Below are 19054 nucleotides of genomic sequence, written 5' to 3'. Positions count from 1 at the left end.
ACCTCATTGGGAAGAAGAGCCTCATTCATTCATGCATCCATCCTTTCATTCACTCATAAATTCTTTTAAAAGTGAAAGTTCATATAACTTCCCTGTTTAGAATTATCAATGCCTTCCTACTGCACTTATAATGAATTCAGGCTTTGATGAATTTCAAAGCCTTAAATGACACAAAGTCTGGATTCTAGACCCTGCCTCCTCTGACCTTATCTGAGATTCCTTTCCTGCTCCTTCACTCTGCTCGGACCACGCTGGTCTTCCTGTTCTTGGGAACACACCAACTTTGTTTCTGCCAAGGGTGCTTCCCACAGGTCTCTGATACCATGCTCCTTCTTATCATTTAAGAGTCAGCTCAAATATCACCTCTTTGGAGAGGCCTTCCTTTCTTGGCCCCACCTCCAGCTCTGGAGCTGCTTTTCTTTATCCCATTGTCCTGTTTTATTTTCCTCCCATCACTTAGAGCTATCTGAAATGATCTTATTTGCTTATTTGTTTACATATTCATTGTTTATCTACTCTCACTAGAATCTAAGTTCCACGAAGACAGCGTCTTGGTCTAAATTTTTACCACCATTATCTCCAGCAAGAGGAATAATGCCAAGTACCTTATTAAGGTCTAATAATTCTTTCTTCTTCTTTTTTTTTTTTTTTGCTGAGGAAGACTGGCCCTGGGCTAACATCCATGCCCATCTTCCTCCACTTTATATGGGATGCCTGCCACAGCATGGCCTGACAAGCAGTGCGTTGGTGCATGCCTGGGATCCGAACCGGCGAACCCCGGGCCACTGCAGTGGAGCACACGCACTTAACCTCTTGCGCCACCAGGCCGGCCCCAAGGTCTAATAATTCTTTATGGAATAAATGACTGGATAAATAAATTCATCCCTTCATAAAACATTCACTGAGTTTTTCCATGAGCCAAATATCTTCTGACTTTTTTAAGGATTCCTATGAATGATTTAATTCTCCACCAGTCCCTTTTCCAGACTTTAAGAGTTAAACACATAAAACTATTACAAGGATGCGTTTTTAATAAAGTGGGAAGTCCAACATGAAGTTTTAGGATCTTTAATCCCCCACTTAGAACTGTAATATGACTATCTTTTAGAAAGCTTTGCTGTGCATATTCTAAAGTGAAAAGCACACTTACTTAGGCCATGAACTTTATCATCCAGTTCCAAATTATTATTATTATTTACTATTTTAATTGTGGAGGAAAAACTCATAAAACACTGTGTTCTACGTTACAAAGAGTAGATCTGAATAGGACTAGACTAGAACAAGGCCAACTGAAACAAGAAAATAATCACGGAGTCTCAATAAATGGAAATTAAACAGTAGGCTTAATATAAATATTATAAAAGAAATGCAAAACATTATGCACTCAATGTCTCTCACTCTTTCTCTTTCTCTCTCTCTCTGTTAAATTAATCTACTATGGAATATTTGTATTCTATATCGGGCCCTGGATTCATCCATTATATAGAACTAAACGGTAGAGTCAATTAGATGATTACTTAAACCGCTTTCTACTGAATTAAAATGGTAATTTTGGTAATAGATAGGCAGCCTTATCCTGGCAATAGAGCCAGCAAGAGAAGTGAAAACGGACGAAGGGAGGGAAGCGAGAAGGCTGATTAATAAGTTAGAGTCAATGTATATTTTCTGGGTCTCTTTCACATGGCTAATGTTTTCAAAACTACTTGTAATGTTTTTAGTATGATCATTAGACATGATTATTTTAATTATTAGTCCAGTAAATAAAATACGCCAAAATTTATATGAAAAGATAATGTATAGAGATAATGTTTTTGACACCTCAGAATAAGGCATAGCTTTTTGAGGTATATTTACAGCAAATTTTTCAAGGGATGAACCCATTTTCAAGATCAACAATCTACTAACTTCAAATAGAAATGAAAGCTCAAAAGCCAGTATGTCTGCAGTTTAGTATCTATAATAAAGTTATTTTATTTATTATAAAAATATTCTTTATCCTTTTTGTTTTTTTAGAAAGCTATTATTGTTGTCTTTTAGTTATACCAAGTAGATACTTTTCCGCTCACTCCTAGATTATTACCAGTGCTCAAAATTGGAAATTTTCTGGAGGCATTTGATCAGAATTTTACCTTCCTCTGCATAAGAGAGGAAGCTCCTTTGTGCACAATGTTTATCAAGAAATCTTATAGCAAAATCACTAAATTCCAATAAGTTTCCTACAAATAGTAAAGGAGTATAGAAATGTTGAAATTGATAGATAATGTAAGAGGGTTATGTTAGCTCCCATTTTCCACTTCCTTTACCATTAAACTTAACAAGTCTAATGAATTACAAAGTGACTTTACAGTTACACCTTTCCTTTCCTCTCAAATATGTGAACAACAAAATGGCTTAAAGGCAATAAATTAAGAAAAGAGAAGGAGATGGTCTGAATAGCTCCCACACAGAGCAAATACTTAGGGATCACTAGCAGCATTTATTCTACTGCTAAGGCCTTACACATCCCAACCGATCAATTCAATGAGAAAATACCTATGGTCAACACAATACAATGGAATGAGAGATTCAACTTAGGAAATGGAAGCTACTACATATGTGAATTACCCACTCTCAAAGAGAGCCCAATCTCAGGGCATTTTATCTGTATAGTGATAAATTTTAGCTTCCCTAAATTTGTGAATTCAACACTCCCCTCCAGAAGGAAAGCCTTTGATTCTCAAGTCAAAAGAGAGGCCTCATCAGATTCCTAGTAATTCAATGACATCTATCTATATGTGGGATTATAGTGAAATTATAGTTTTCTATAAAACAGACTTGTAAATAGTTAATAGCAACACAATCTCTTTCCTTCACATAGCCCTCAGAAGTCCATGGTACTGCTGAGTGTCCCAGAAAATAAATTAGGGCTTGCAAATTACAAGATCAGTGCGCACCTATCACGGAATTAGGAACACCCAAAAACGCTCCGTGCAGTTTCACAAAATAGACTCTCGTGCAAGCTCATCCTGAAGACTATTTTCACTTTAGCCTGTTGCTTCTAAAAACCTTTTTTTGGCCTCCTGACGTGAATTTTCTTTTATCCTTTCACCACACAGCAAGACAAAGTCTTGGAAAGACAGCCTTTAGATAGAGTTACACAATTTTCGCAAGTGGAAACACCGATGCCAAAGAACTGGAATTGTTTAGTGCAGAGGGATGAAGAGAAAACGCTGTGCTGAACGAAAGAACGTAAGCAGCATTCAAAGGTTAGAAAAGAGTGACACACTGCACACAACTGTGGCCCACTTCGCTCGGCACCCAGAGGAAAACCATTTCCCTCTGCTGCCAGAGCAAGCCGGGTGGTCACAGTCTGGCTACTTTTCCACCAGCCAAATTATTTTATTCTTTTAGACTCTTGTCCCTTTTTGATTTGAGTGTCTTGTGACCTTTATTTTTTTCCCAATTCAAAATGAATTGAAATGAATTGGTGGGCAGGGCTAAATCTTCCATAGGGAAAACTGTTTACCCAAAGAAAGGGAATAACTTGAGATTGTCTTGACTCAGACATAACATGACCAGGAAAAGAAGCAAGGGCTATATATTTAAAAAATATTAGATAATAAACAGAAATTAGATGAGGCTCAGGGATCTTCCCAAATTCAACAAAAGGTGTTTTACTTTGGTTTCCCTTTCTTCCTTCTCCTTGAGATTTTCTTTCCATAGAATTCAATGGCATTGCCGGGGAAAGCTAAAATTGGGAATGAAGAGAAAGGAAAGAGCCTCAGAAAGCTATAGTAAGCTTTCTCCTCTTTCTCTCCATTAAGGTGCTGAGTCTCTGAGTTAGAGTTGGTGAAATCCCCAGATCTGCATCAGAAAATCTTGCTTGCCTCTTTTCACTTATGCCCAATGTTGTACCTCTCGTAGTACCATTTTAGTTGTGTTTTTGCTGTGGGAACTCCAAGAATATTTGCTATAAGCAGACGTTTTTGTTAATTCACTGAGTAAAATGGCAAAGAATAGGGAACAGAGGGGGTTGTGTTGATTCTGTGGATAAGATCCATGCAGATTCACTGAGCCAAATAGAAGTTTTCATTACTTATTTTTTAAAAATGACTTACAAGGCAGAATATGTCCAGCTGTGGGGTTGAGAGAGCAGTTCACACCCTGGTCTCCAAGGCCCTGTATCTCAACATTCATATTTCTGACACAAGATCCATTTATTTCAAACTGGAATTGTGTCTCCAGTGACGTGGACACGTCCACAGAAGCACAGTAGTAATGAGGTCATTTATATGTGTACAACTGGGAGAAAGGTTATTTCCTAATAGGAGTCATCTCTTTTATTTATTCAATACTCCTACTGTGGCATATGTTCTTGGATTATAGCATTTATATTCAAATAAATATTCTAGTATTCTAATATTCTAAATATTCTGGCTCTAAAGAAAACTCTCAGTGTACTCATAAGAACAGAAAGAGAGTGAATCTGACTGGTTTTAAGTAGGATCTCAGGGATTGTCAAGAGGGATGTGTGTGTGTGTGTGTGTGTGTGTGTGTGTACATATCCACATAAACTTATTGACACTAAATACAATAGACAAAGGAGACAAATCATACACAAAGGACTTTGAAAGTTGACTTCTGTCAGCAGATATGCCTGAAAATTTGCAATAAATCAATAAGTTTCTTATCAAAATTTATCTTTACCCAACAGAAATAGAAGCAAAAGATTCCTTAATTTTTTATATTGGTTTTTAAGGGAGAATTCTGGTAATGAGACTAGATAGCAAATCTTGGAAGAATTATAATATACAGAAAAGAAAAGACATAATAACAAATGTATTATAAAGTACTAGAGTGAATGGCAGATTCTGCCCTTCTTGTTGCAAATATCAGTATTTTCTTCAGGTTCCTCCACGTGGAACTAGAATTCTTTTATATTCAGGTAGGTCCAGCTGCCTTTTCATGTGGGGGTTAAAGTAGTGGGTTGTGAGTCAAGTAAACTAACCCATTCTGAATCTGACTGCTGTTCCTCTCTAATTTTTCCTGACCTTCTCTTTCTTGGCAGCCTGAAGGCTCTAATGTCTTGTCTTCTGGCTATGAGAGCAGAACATATGGTTTGCTTGAAGGTTCCTGTTGACCACTTGTCCATTAACCTGATGGTAGGAAGTGCTACAGAGCAGAAACAGGAGTCAAGTAAGACACTCACTTCAAGTCCAAAGCAAACACACCTGCCTCCTGAAAACATACTTGACCTCCAAGTTTAGGAAAATCAAGTACAAAGGTAGCTACTGACATTCTTCCCTTGTGATCTGGGGACATTCTTTCATTAAGCTATCTCATCATTAATTCTGTTATTCACATGATTGTTTTTTCCTTAGAGAAAAGAGAAATTTAAACAAACAAACAGAAGCTTAAAACAAGGATTTAGAGTCCGGATAGGATCTAGGAATAATGTTTTGGTTTTGTTATAAATCCTAAGCAACATTTCACCTGCCTTTACGTTATCCATAGGTAATTCAGGAGACAGTCTGTCCCGCCCCCATAGATACCTAGAGAGAATTTCTTATCAACAATCAATGCTTCTATCTAACATCTTTGAAATATAATTATGTTATGTTGCCAAATAATTTCTACATAATAACTAATACAGTGGTAGAGAATCTCTGTAAACCAGTGAGAAATCATGACAACTAAAGCTCACGATTCCACATCAATCTGTATCCATCCATCAGCAACTCAGATTTTAACTTGGACTCCTTCATTTCAACCTTATCAAATTCCCTTTTCCACCTGCCCTCTTTGATCTATTGAGTTTTGAAAGAAAGCCTGCATATAGTAGAGATGCTTAATTGGTGGAAGTGACGTCTAAGAATAGTACAGATAAATTCCTTTTCCTTTTCACAAGTGGATAGATAATTATTAAAAAAAAAAAAAAGATTACAGTCAACTCATCATTACCACCAAAGGAGCTTATTCATACTACAGATTACGCAGACCAGGCTGCAAACTATATTCTCTTCCCTCTAGAACTTGTGTCTCATCTGTCTCCTACTCCACACTCCAGCTGGTTGGCTTATTAATCACTTACCAGGTCAGTTACCGTTTCCATTCCTTTACTCATTCATCCACCCATTCAAAAGATATGTTGAGCGCATTTGCTAATCAGTGAGCTAGAGGATTTATATTATTATTTTTAATCCTAACACCTCCAAGAGGTACAAATTTTTATTCCTATTTTATAAATGGGGAACTGGGACTCACATAAATTAGTTAACTTGCTAGACCAACTCTGCACAATGCCAAAGCTTGTGCTGGTTCTCCTACTTCACATGGGAGAGGAGAAGGCAATAGTTGCTTAACTGCAGTTTTTTACATTTTGTGCAAACGTGATCCTCCATTGGCTTAATAATTTTATTTATTTATTTTTTCCCCCCAAAGCTCCAGTAGATAGTTGTATGTCATAGTTGCACATCCTTCTAGTTGCTGTATGTGGGACGCGGCCTCAGCATGGCCGGAGAAGCAGTGCATCGGTGCGCACCCGGGATCCGAACCCGGGCCGCCAGCAGCGGAGCGCACGCACTTAACCGCTAAGCCACGGGGCCGGCCCCCTCCATTGGCTTAAAACACAAAAAGTTGCCATCTCTTCCAGGCCTGTCCAGCTCAGTGAAGGAAATGAGTACATCTGTTTACTTGTCAAATTTGCTTTTTTGAAAAAAAACGGAAGTTATACAAATATGTGCCATTCCATTAACATATGTAATCTAGAGACTAATGAACCTGAAATGAATTTTTGCTTTTCAGGCTATTTGTCTTGCCATTAGCTAAAACATTATGACAAATTTCATCTGTAATGTAAACAAACGAGCTATTTTAAAGTCCAGAAAATGTGAAGTTAGTGCTGAATCTGAGTGGAAGACTAATTTTTACAACTGTCTCCCTCTTTGCATCAGGCCTCTTCTCTGGTTTCCATTTCGAAATCATGAGATGAACGTACCGTTCTGACCTCTAGCCATCTGTTGGCAGCGGAGAGAAATAAGTAGGCAATGTTGTTTGTGTCCGTCAGTTCCAGCATACGTTGCTTAAATCTGGTTTCATGCCTGCAGAAAACAAAAATATTATGATGTTAGCCACACAACAGGAGAAATAATAAAAAACAGCCACACTTACTACAACACTATTTACTCAACATAGTGACAAACTGTTGGGATGAATGACTAACTAGTAAACGGGCTCCCACTTCAAAATAAAGCCCAACTGCTACCGCTCTGCTGCACCCTGACTTAGAGATGGTGTGGTCCCGTGTTTCCTCCCTTTCTCAGACCCCCGCTGCGAAAAAGAATCTTTCTGATGACAAAGTCCTATTAAAGATCATTTCATAAATTTCCATGTAATTGTTGTAGCCGTGAAAACAAGGCATGGCCTATGTTGCAAGGGCCTTACAAAAACCAGGATAAGTTGTACAGAAATGTAACATGCTCTGCCTACTTTTTATTGCATTTATTTTACTTGTCCAAATGGCACGGTTAGTTGGGTGGGAGGTGCTGGATGAAAACCAGGGAAGAGAGGAAACTATGCATTTGTAGCAAACTCATACATACTTTTAAATTCCTCTTTTTGGGGGCCGCCCCAGGGGTGTAGCGGTTAAGTGCACACACCCAGGGCTCAGATCCCAGGCATGCACTGAGGCACCACTTGTCAAGCCATGCTGTGGCGGCGTCGCATATAAAGTGGAGGAAGATGGGCACGGATGTTAGCCCAGGGCAAGTCTTCCTCAGCAAAAAGAGGAGGATTGGCGACAGATGTTAGCTCAGGGCTAATCTTTCTCACACACAAAAATAAATAAATAAATTCCTCTTTTTGCCTGGTGTTTTTTGGGAACCAAAGAAACTGGGGTGACAAGAAGCAGAGGATGGGAGTCCTTGGAGATGGCAGATGTGCTTGTTAAATAAGGTATCTTATGCCCCAAAGCTCCAAACTATTTGTAAGGATGGTCATTGCACAAAAGGAACTCTTGGTCTACAGTCCTAACAGGGTTCTATGACACATACAGTTTAGGTATTGATCCTTGACCAGATTAAGGTCATTCTTGGTGAACAACATAATCAGACCAAATTCTGTGTTACAGAAACTTCTAATAAAAACCTTATCCATTTGAACTTGTGAGCTACTCTCTCACAGAAACTCATGTTAAATGTGAAAAATCTTTCCTAAATCACAAAAATAGTCTCTTTTCATTTTTCAATTATTTTCTCTGAATAACAGTAACAATGGGAAGCTGAATAATATAATCAAAATAAGTGGTTTGAAGGTTGGAGGAAATGCCAAATCAGAATGTGGTTTATTCACTCTCTGAGGCCATGGCTGATCTTATATAGATCGCCTGTCCGTGAGTTATGTTTACAAGCAATAGTTAAATTTCATCTGATAGCCCGGCGGTGATTCCTGTTTGATAAAGACTGCCATAAGTCCCCCCAAATCTTCAAATCAATTTGCAAAACTTTATAATAAACCATCACTTATGTCAAAGAATGAAGAAGTCTTGGGTGGGGTGTTCACTTGGCCCCTGAAACCATCCATACAGGCCAATATAAAGCAGACACTTGATATCTGTCCAATCAATCTGATCATTCCAATATGCCAAAGCAGATAAATCAGATAATTGAATCAGACAGCAACATCTGATCTACAATAATCAAAGGATTTGACAATCAGAGCCAAATAATTACTTCACTTTGAGTTATGTAGCCTCAACCCAAATGCCATGCACAGGAGGACCTGTACTGAACAGCAACACACTCGGGCGGGACTAAGCAGTCTGAGGAACATGGTTACCCTCGTGATGATCCTTTTAAAGATAACTAGAGTGAATAGGTAAAGGTAGGCTTACAGGGTCATAAGATTTACTGACCTAGTGGAGATGAACTGTAAAGAGATATATCCATATAAGGGCCATTCTTTCTGTACTTGCAATGTCAGGTAGATTTTCATCTATTCGTTCAGAAACATTTAGCAAGCACCAACTCTAAGTGAGACATTAGAATACATATATGAACAAGATATAACCTCTGCTCTTGAGGAGCCCACTGTTTAGTGAAGGAAGTAAATATGGTATTAACAAGCAAGGATGGTGCAACACAGAAACTAGTTATAATGACACTAGGCACAAAATGCTACATGAACAAAAGGAAAGGGATGATTTCCACTGACCAGAGGTTCAAGATGGCAGGTGAAGAGTGGGGAGAGAAGGATTAAACAAGGATTCACAGAGGACTGGGAAGATGGTCTGAGTGAGGTTTTAAGGGATGAGCTGAATTTTTCAGGTGGACAAGGGAGGGCAAAGCATTAGTGAGAACAAACATGAGCAAAGGCACAGAAACAAGAAAACTCAATACGTTCAGGGGCTCGAGACAGGGTCCTCTCCGTAGAAGACTGTGGTGATGGAGAGATTGGAGGTGGGGCCAGCTGGACCAAAGCCAGTGGACTACATTGGAGATGAACATCAAACACTTCATTGCGACAAAGTGCTTTGTCTGGGACTCTTCTTACTTTAGTTTTGGGATATTGTTTCAGATACACTCTTAAAGAGTTTGTAAATGGAGTTGGCAACAGTCTGAAGCAGCAGTGAGAGGGGAGGGGTGGAAATGCAGCGAACATTCTTTCTGTGTGTTTCTATTTGGCAAGAAACTTTCTGTTTTCCTAATGGAAACTTTGACACACTCAGTCTGTATCTTTTCATCCACATCCAGCTCATCTTCTGAACATTCTTAGACCTTTATTCTGTCAGACCAAAAAAAAAAAAAAAATAGGAAAGGTCACAGAAATCTCAGTCTAATTTAACTGTGATACTTTCGTGGTAAACTTCTTGAGGGAGTTCACTGCGACGTGGTGGAGTACACCATGAACCCTGAGTGCTGGGGAGGAAAGGCAACCTAATCAGTAAATACTAACTTTGCAAAAGAGCTGAAGACTCTGGGGACTCTGGGTAGCTTGAAAGAAAGGAAGAAATGGATGGAAAAGAATATGTTTGATTCCTGACCACAAGTACCAAACATAAAGATGCTAGAATTTTATTTGTGATAGCAGGACCCTCCCCATATTTTAAGACTTTCTTTGATTTAAAACTTCTGATATTTGTAGTAATTAATATTTACTTTAAAAATGAACACTGGAAGACCTAAATCTGGACGAGTATGACGCAGGTCCTTTTTTATAAAAGTTGGGCTGTCCTTAGTTTCTTCCAATCATAACTCAAGACTTGAAGGTTAACACATAATATTTTGTTCTTCTTCCAGCTACCTAGAATTTTCCTGATGTAAAATTAGGAAGAGTCATGCTAAATTCTGCTCATGTGCCTAGTGAAGAATGTAAATGAGAAATCTAAACCTGGATTCTTGGTCAAGCTTCTCTTTCTTTCATTCTAAACTGTCCTCATTTCCTTCAAGATGCTTTACCTGATTCTAGCCCTCATCACTCTCAGAAAATGACCTCATCTTGTTCTTCAGAGAGAAAATAGACTATTATATGTTGAGCCCATCAATTTCCTGCTATCCCACCTACCAGCTTGCTTGAATCAATGTCGGTAAACAGAATAATAACCCAAGCTTTTGACGAAGTCACTGCTGGCCCCCCACCTGCCATATTATCCTATCTATTTTCTTTGTGGTATTTATCTGGAAATGAAAGGCCATGGCTTTGTAGTCTTTCTATAGCCACAGCAAGACTAGTACCTAGCATATGTTCAATACTCCAATAAATTAACTTGAAAAGACTTGTTTGGTGAAAAATGTAATCTTTAATATGGTGCACTCATGAGTGCAACTGGTCATTGACGGCTACTATTAAATATAAATTTTGTCTTAAATCTACATTCAACGTCAATAAATAGTTTTGCCATCTCCAATAAAAGCCATGGCACACTCTGATGGGAAAACACACCACTGCAGAAAGTATGAATGCTTCATTATGAAACCTAAGTAGATTTATGTAGAAATTGTGTGATACGGGTTATGGATGGTTGTATCTTTATATTCTACTTTTTGACTCAATTATATATATATAAAATAATATAAATATTTCTTAGGTCAGAAAAATCTCTGATTGAAATTAATACATATTTACATTTAGGGTTGCAGAAAGATATAATACTTTAAGACGTCAATTTTCTAGATTAAGTGAAATATTCAAGGATGCCACCTTCTTTTCTGATTTTACTTGAACAGGGAAAACAGGACTAGGTAATTTTTTGAGAGTTAAGTAAACGCTGCTAATCAAAGCTTGGGTTATTACCCTATTTACCAACATTGAAGAAAACTGATTAAATCCTAAAATAACTTTGGTATAATAATATTTCTTTTATTATTATTCATACATTTATTTTAACTTATTTATTGGGTGCTTCTTGGCGAAGCACTGTGGTTAATGCTTTACATGCATCATATCAATTAGTCCAAAGATCCTTAGAAACAAAACCAGTTTCCCCATTTCACAGATGAGGAAACTGAAGCTAGGGAACTTAAAAGCCTGGTCGAAATCACAGAGCTAGTATCTTTCCAACATGGTGCTTCATTCTTTCTTTATTCTTGTTAAAATTTCAGATGACTAAACTCTAACTCTGATCATTTATTGCCACATTTTTCTTACCTCTAGTTTAGAACACATAGTGGGCATCCAAAAATGATAGCAATTATCAGTGATTTGTAGATAAATATTTGTTGATGATGTAATTGCCTAACCAACAAAATGAAAACATGTTTACTCACCTAAATGCCCGAATGGTGGTGAGTCCTTCAGCTGTTTCTGAGAAGTGGCAAAGCAGAGGGAGCTGGGTGGTATCATCAAGTTCCTGGAGGTCCCTAGGACGGAGAGAAGTGCAAAAGTAAACTTCACATGCATTCAGACTCAAAGACTGCTGTGTTCATTCTAAATTAAGGTTATTCTTTGTCATTGCAACCATTTTCCTCTAGCGTCCAATGAACAAAAACTTCAACAGCTTACAATCTAAAGAGGAAGAGAAAGATGGGTACATAATGAATATGGGTCCATGCTGAATATCATGTGGTTGTTCAAAAACATCAGCTTTGTTAACAGCTGAAGTAAATTGCTATGGGGACACAGAGGAACGAGTAATTAATTCATATGTAGGAGATGGGTAATATTTTCTTTGAGAAGGTGGAATTTAGGCCAAAGCTTAAGCATGAGGAGGGCTTCAGCCAAACAGACAAAAAGAAGTGCATTCCCACTAAGGGAACAAAAAGAGCAAGCACAGAGGACTAAAGAACCTGGCAAGTCCAGTCTGGCTGGTGCTCAGAATCCTTTGGGGATGTTGCAGCGGGAAAAGGCTGTATAAAGGATGGGTGGGACTAGACTGTGGAGGATCCGTTGGGCTGGAAAAAAATCACTGAAGACTAGAAAGAAAATGATCAGAGGTGTGCTTAAGCAATGTAACTTGGGAGACAGTGTAAAGGATGAAAGAGAATGGGTGAGTTACGGTAGTCGATATAAGAGATTTTTTTTAAAACGCTGAATTAGTGTGATGCCGGTGAGATTTAAATAGGGGGAAGATTATGAGATAGTTTCCTAGAAGTAGCCTTCTAAACTGCTACAATCAATTAGTTGTAGCAGGGTGAATAAGAGAGAAGAGGCAAATATGGCTTGGTTGTTGCTTAGCATATTTGAAAAACGACTGTGCCTTTTACCAAGGTGAGAGACATCAAACAAAGAGTTTTAAAGAGAAAGACAATGAATTTGGCTTTGTCCACAAGATGACTGAATCCCTGCCTTCATGGAACTTCTGTTCACAGGTCCTCCAAGGAAATATATATAAAGTGTTCAATGAATATTTGGTGAAAAAAATGCCTGAATCTGACCCTTCTCATAAAGATGCACACTCATGACAACTTTTCTTTAAACCATAAGCTAACATTTCTAGAAGAGAGGCCAAGAGTTATATCACATATTTCAAAACATTCCTTTTTTTTTTCTCTTCGGTCTTTTTTTCTGCACTTCTCTAGGTCTTTGGGGTTGAGGGCATTAGAGAAGTAGCATTGACATTCACTGGCCAGAGTCAACTGAACTGATTACACTGTTACATGATCTTCAACAAGGAACTTAGTCCGTTCTTGGCTGCCTGTGTAGTTCCACAAACAAATGCAAAGTCTTTTTCGAATTTCTAAAACTGATTTGCTCACTTTAGAGACTGTAGATGAGGGGAGGGAAAGAGAGAGGGGAGGTGGAGAGTGAATACGAAGGAATGAGAATAGTCTGCTATTTTTAAACATAAAACTAAGTGGCTATTTGTAAATCTGACACAAGCAACAGGTGGTCACTCCATTGAGGTTTGTAGTGAAAAGAAAAAGTTAGGAAGGGGGAAGCTTTGTTTATACGACTGTATTTTATGAAACCAAAAAGGTTGAGGGTACAGCTGGATCTTGTATTCTTTTAAGTAGGAAACACTTACTTACAGAGCTAACCACACATTAAATCTTTGATTTTCGATTTTCAAAATTTCATGGCATTTCCTGTAGCTCGTCCCTCGCTTTAATTCCCTTTGGTGTTTACAAATTAGTCTGTTAAGTTGCCTGAGTTTTTCAACATGGGTGAGTCTTGCAGAGCCTCAGCATTTAGAAGGGTCTTGTTGTCTGTGAGATTTAGTATCATGTGGTCATTTTTGCTAACTTTCAGAGAATTTCAAAGAATGGTTTATAATCTATTATCAATGTTAATTCTTTAAAAATGATCTCCCTTCCATATTTTAGTCACTTACTATGAATGCTACCAGATTATTCTCACTTATAATGAACAGAATTCACAATTCAAATTTATAATGCACTAGGAATATTTGCCCAGCCTTTGCACTCAATCTGTATTGCTAAGGGGCAAAGAAAGGCCCAAGTGAGTATGTGATTGAAATAAGACACAACTGTTTGATACTAGCGGAGAGAAGACAAGGATAGATTTGGAAACAGCCAGCAGAAATGAAATAACTGAACTTTTCTGCCCCTCCAGCAAGCAGCATCAGCAATAATACCAGAAGAAATGTAAGAATGAATTTGATGGCTAGCCTCTCGCTTTTGGTCTGAATTTGCTACAAGAAAGGGGATGAGGCTGGGGAGAAAAAATATACCCTAGATTTTATATAGATCCCTAATATTCAAAGGACTCTAATTCATAGCCCTGAGGGAGAAACAATTATATTTTTTAAATTCAGAAACGTTGTATGATATATTCAGAGGTTCCCGACTATAATCTTGCCTTTTCTTGTTGGCTTCCCCAATTTTTCTTCCTCTTCCCTACACTCAAGTCCTATTAAATATTTTCAGTTTACTGAATAAACTCAATATCTGCCTTCCTATTCCAGCACTTAATCCACAGATAAGGGTTACTTTATATATGTTTTATCTCCCCAAGAGATTGTGAGTTTCTTGAGAACAGGTTCTTGTCATGTTGATTTCGTCATTTGCCACATGGCTTACCCAATTATTTGCAACACAGTAAATGCTTAATAAGTGCTGTTGAAATAAAGTAATTATGCAATGATACAAAATTTACTGTACCATTTATAGCAGGGCTTCAAAGTTAAACCGGAAATTTCAAAACAACTGGTACTATATTTCATTTAACTATTCAACATCTCAGCAAATGTTAAATCGTATATTAACAGAAGAATTTAAAATTCATGGCTATCTTTTATTTATTTGGCTGGATACTCAAGTGCATGTTAAATGATCCAATCTGAAAATTTCCAATCTGTCAAAATTACAGCACTGCTATCAGACATTCAATATTATCTACTTTTATAGTCAGCACTCTAATTTGTCTCTTTAATCTTTTTTACTTCTACTAATTTTTTACAGAATGTATTTTAAGCATTTGAAAATATTTTACTATTTTTTCCCGCTTGTGGAATCTAATGATATTAAATCACTTATCCTTTGGGACTATGTTTGATTTCGTAAGTTTTCTGTCAATGTCATGTTCAGAAAAAGGACCGTGGGATGAAAAATTTGGCAGTCTGTAAACTCACAACTCAATAGATCAATCTACATGTTACCATATGTCCAGGGCTATACAAGGCTCAGACAACCAATTACGGAAACAATTATAATAGATCTCCAAATGAAACATAGTATCAGGATAAGTTTCATCATGTTAAAAATAGGTTGCATTTCCAAATTCCACACCTTATCTTGAAAAACACTACAGCAAATGTGGATCACAGTAAATCAAATATATAGGCTTTTAAAGATGAACAGAACACTGTTTTACTTACTTAGAGGCCACTCGGAAGTATTTCTGGATAAAATAAAAGGCGACCCCAAGAGGCACAAGAGCAACCAGGAACACAGGGGTAGCATAAGAAATCATGCCAATGGCAGACAGGCAGAGGAGTGTTGAGCGAGTTAGAGATTCCAAAGTTGGAGGGATGTGCTATTAGGAAGGTAGTTTGAAAGGAAAATATTTTAGCTGAAATAAAACATTGGATACAATGCAACAAAATATTCATTTTTATATCCATGTTACATTATATAGTTACATAAGTAGTAAATAAACATTTTCATTGTAAGCAATTCTTCACTCCTCCAACTTCACTCACTTCCCATAGTTTAGTATATTTATCCTTCTGTCTATCTACCTATTTATCGTTTGTCAGTTATCTACCTATCTACCTATTTATCTTGGGGATTTTATATAAATGGCACTATACTATAAATCTTATTTGTCCATGTGCTTGTTTTATTTTATTGAACAAGATAGACTGTAAATCTTCTCACGTCACTATGTATAAATTTATTTCTTTTTAATGGCTGCATAGTGTTAAAAAAATATTTAGCTATTCCTCTACTGTAAGACATTTAAATTAATTTTCTGTAATTGCTTACTCATATCCTTTATGTATTTTTGATTGGCTTATTTATCTTTCTTATTGATTTTTATATGCTCTTTATATATTATGGATGTTTATTCTCTTTCTTTACATATGTTGATAGTTTTTCTCTCAGTTAATCTTATTATATTTTAAATTTGTCTTTGATGCTTTTAGCTCAATAGAAGTTTAAAATTTTATATAGTCATTTCTGTTGGCCTTTTCCCTTATTGTTTTCTGGGTTTTGTGTCTTAGAAAGACCTTTCCCACCTCAAATTCTATAATTACTCTCCTACATTTTATTTTATAATTTTATGTTTTTATATGGCCATCTTTATTCTACATGTATTTGCTTTTTATTTTATAGATAGGTGATTGTCCCAACATCCTTTATTGAAAAGATGATCCTTTTCTTACTGATTCAAGATACCATATTTATCCTGCTAAATCTTTATATATGCTGGTGTTTTTGAATTCTCCATTTTGTTCTTTTGATCTGCTTGTTTTCTGTGATGACCAGAGTGTTTTAATTTTATAGTATTTTTTTGGTATCTGATAGGGAAATTGTCTCTATATATACAGGATTTTTATGATTTCCAGGATTATTGGATCTCTTTTCTTCATATAAGATTTATTTCTATTTTTATAGTTTTTGTTATTATGAATGGAATTTACTTTTCACTTACTTTTTTGATTGGTGTAGAGAAAGTCACTGAATTTTATATCATATGTCTTCTGCAGATACTCTGCTGAACTGTCTAATTCGTTCTTTACTTTACTAATTGTTTTGGACTCTCTAGGAAGCAATCATATCATCTTCAAATTAAGGACTGTTTTGCCTCTTCTTTTCCAATATGTATTCCTTTGAAGCATTTTAGGTGCAGTATGATCTGACACCAATGCCATGAAAACATCACCATTTTTCAGCACATGTTTAGTCAGCTGCATGCATCAAGCATTCTTTTTCTAAACTGAGAGTAATTTAGGTGTTCCTAAGGCCACACTGGAAAATTAGAAAAGGCACGGGCTGCAGCTGATGGATTCTCTTCTCAATCATCCTAAGGGGTTTGTTCTTGGAGTGATCCAATTTCAAAGTTTGAGGTCTTTAATTTCAGGACAAACTTTTAGAGGCCTAGGGATCTAAGACTAAACTGGGCATCCTTGAAATAGTCCCTAAAATACCACACCATCTAAAGCTTCTCTCATTCAGGGTCCAATCTAATAAAAGCAAAAGACATCTAAGACAGCTTGGCATTCCATCCTTTACTTCTGGGAGACCCTCTGCATCAATACTAAACTTTTAAGAACTTGATTGTGAATCGAGATGCAACATTGATCAAAATCACTCCTTTTTATAATAAAAAAATTTTAATTCTATTCTTTGCTATTTATCTTTATTTCATGATTCTCTAAGTTCTTCTTCTCTAGGTATCTTCTTCTACATGCATAAATTATTTTGAATTAAGATCTTCCATTATGATTTTATTCTAGAAATCATTTATGCATATAATATTGACATGAACGCAAATAGGCTTTCATTTAAGCTTTAGAAATCCTCTATTACTAACAGGAATCATGGTTTATCTTAAAATGCTATTTAGTTTACACTGAGAAATTTATTTTTGAACTTGGATGTAACTCAGGGCACTCACCTGATCAATGATATTTGTATCAGCTGAAAAGCGATTGAGAATCAGTCCCAAGGGTGTGGTATCAAAGAATCTAGACAATAAACAGATTGGAATGTATGATAATAGTGAACTATTTGGAACCTGAGCTCCGCTAATGGACATCCTGGAGTCATGAAAATGAGAAGGTCTCTATTCAACTGCTCAAGGACTGAATAAAATCTTTAAAATTTCACATAAATTTTAAAATGCATGTTTTTGTGATTTGTGTATGGGAGTAAGAAATAACTACTTTTTTTTACCTTATTGGTCCAAGAATTATCTTATTGAGGAGATTGTGGTGAAGATTTTTGGCAGCTGTGAGACCCATCCATTCTACAGTGAGAGATGTAACCAGGCAGAGGAAAATACCTGCTCCACAAAGTATGCTAAATCCAGCCACATAGTAGGTCTAAAAGCAACCAACACAAAAGCACATATGAAATTAGCAGTTGAGTTTTTTCTTACTAGAACACCAAATATCAGAGTCAGTCGATACTGAAACTACATTATCTTGCGTCAATTTAGAAAGTTGAAGGAGTGTAGTTTTTGGAGAGTTTTTGAAGGAGTTCAGGATCCCCACCATAAAATCCTATGGCCAAGTCCCTGCTTGTTTCCTTCACTCTCTTTAGTTTTGCCTGAGGGCAGATGAAGCCTTAGAGTCTGTTTTCAGGTTTGAAATATGCTTGGCTTTCTACATTGTAGAGCTCATTCTTCTTATCCCTAATCTCAGAATGATCAGCTAATACACTGGTATAAGTAGTTAAAATCAAAAACCATCAGAACAACAACAAAAGTCCCATGTGTATGTTATACACACACACACACACACACACACACACATCATATGTATATAACTCCCTTGAATCCAAATCTAAACATTATCTTTAAATGTTTCTTATGATAAGCTTTAAAAAATAAAGTGGTAATAATAGATTCCATTTTGACAGTTTATTCTATTTCAGGTCCTGTTCTAATTAACTCATCGAATCGTTACAAAAGTCCTATGACATTTGAGCTATTAGTATCTAACTAGATAAAAGGGTATCACTGTTAATCTCAACAGTTCTTTGATGATTTAAAAACAGAACCCACTGTACCTGATCAGTTTTTCCAGTGTTGTTTATACTGTACTCTGATGTCCATGTGGCCAGCCAGTAGTCTATAGCTACAATGACTGAATGCTTCAAAAGCTTAGAGAAAATCATTAGGAAGAGCAAGAAGAATCCTCCAGAAGTGAGGTACCGCCAACAGGTTTTCCACGGCATTTTAGTCCTGAGCCTCATTACAGTGGACATGTTATCATCCTCATCTTCCTCCTCCTCTTCCTCTGCATACAAACACTTATTTAAGCTTCAGACAAGCAACAGGTAGAATGAATTTGTATTAGCTCACAAAAAAGCACATAAAAATCTCCCTCAAATTTATAGAAATACAAGCATTAGTCTTAGAAATTTTAAATGCTTTTAGCAGGGAAAAACGTTGTTAAAAAATAGGTAGAAAATGAACAAACGAATGAATGAATGGAAAAATAAACATAAAA

General features: G+C 36.7%; 1 protein-coding gene across 1 annotated transcript in view; it reads right to left on the bottom strand.

Annotated features, from left to right (window-relative positions):
* The window catches only part of ABCC9 (ATP binding cassette subfamily C member 9), a 121484-nt gene that overhangs the window by 19793 nt on the left and 82637 nt on the right, over nucleotides 1–19054 (bottom strand). The window contains exons 26-31 of the mRNA XM_087442688.1: nucleotides 18612–18841; nucleotides 17775–17923; nucleotides 17497–17566; nucleotides 15251–15408; nucleotides 11742–11834; nucleotides 6977–7079 (exon numbers count right to left, since the gene is read on the bottom strand). Coding sequence (XP_087298814.1) covers nucleotides 6977–7079; nucleotides 11742–11834; nucleotides 15251–15408; nucleotides 17497–17566; nucleotides 17775–17923; nucleotides 18612–18841 — 803 coding nt within the window. The remainder of the gene's footprint in view (nucleotides 1–6976; nucleotides 7080–11741; nucleotides 11835–15250; nucleotides 15409–17496; nucleotides 17567–17774; nucleotides 17924–18611; nucleotides 18842–19054) is intronic.

The sequence above is a fragment of the Ceratotherium simum genome, chromosome 17 (assembly GCF_057802395.1).
Source record: "Ceratotherium simum simum isolate JZ-2026a chromosome 17, ASM5780239v1, whole genome shotgun sequence".
Taxonomy (NCBI): Eukaryota; Metazoa; Chordata; class Mammalia; order Perissodactyla; family Rhinocerotidae; genus Ceratotherium; species Ceratotherium simum.
This window is presented reverse-complemented; position numbering and strand designations above follow the sequence as displayed.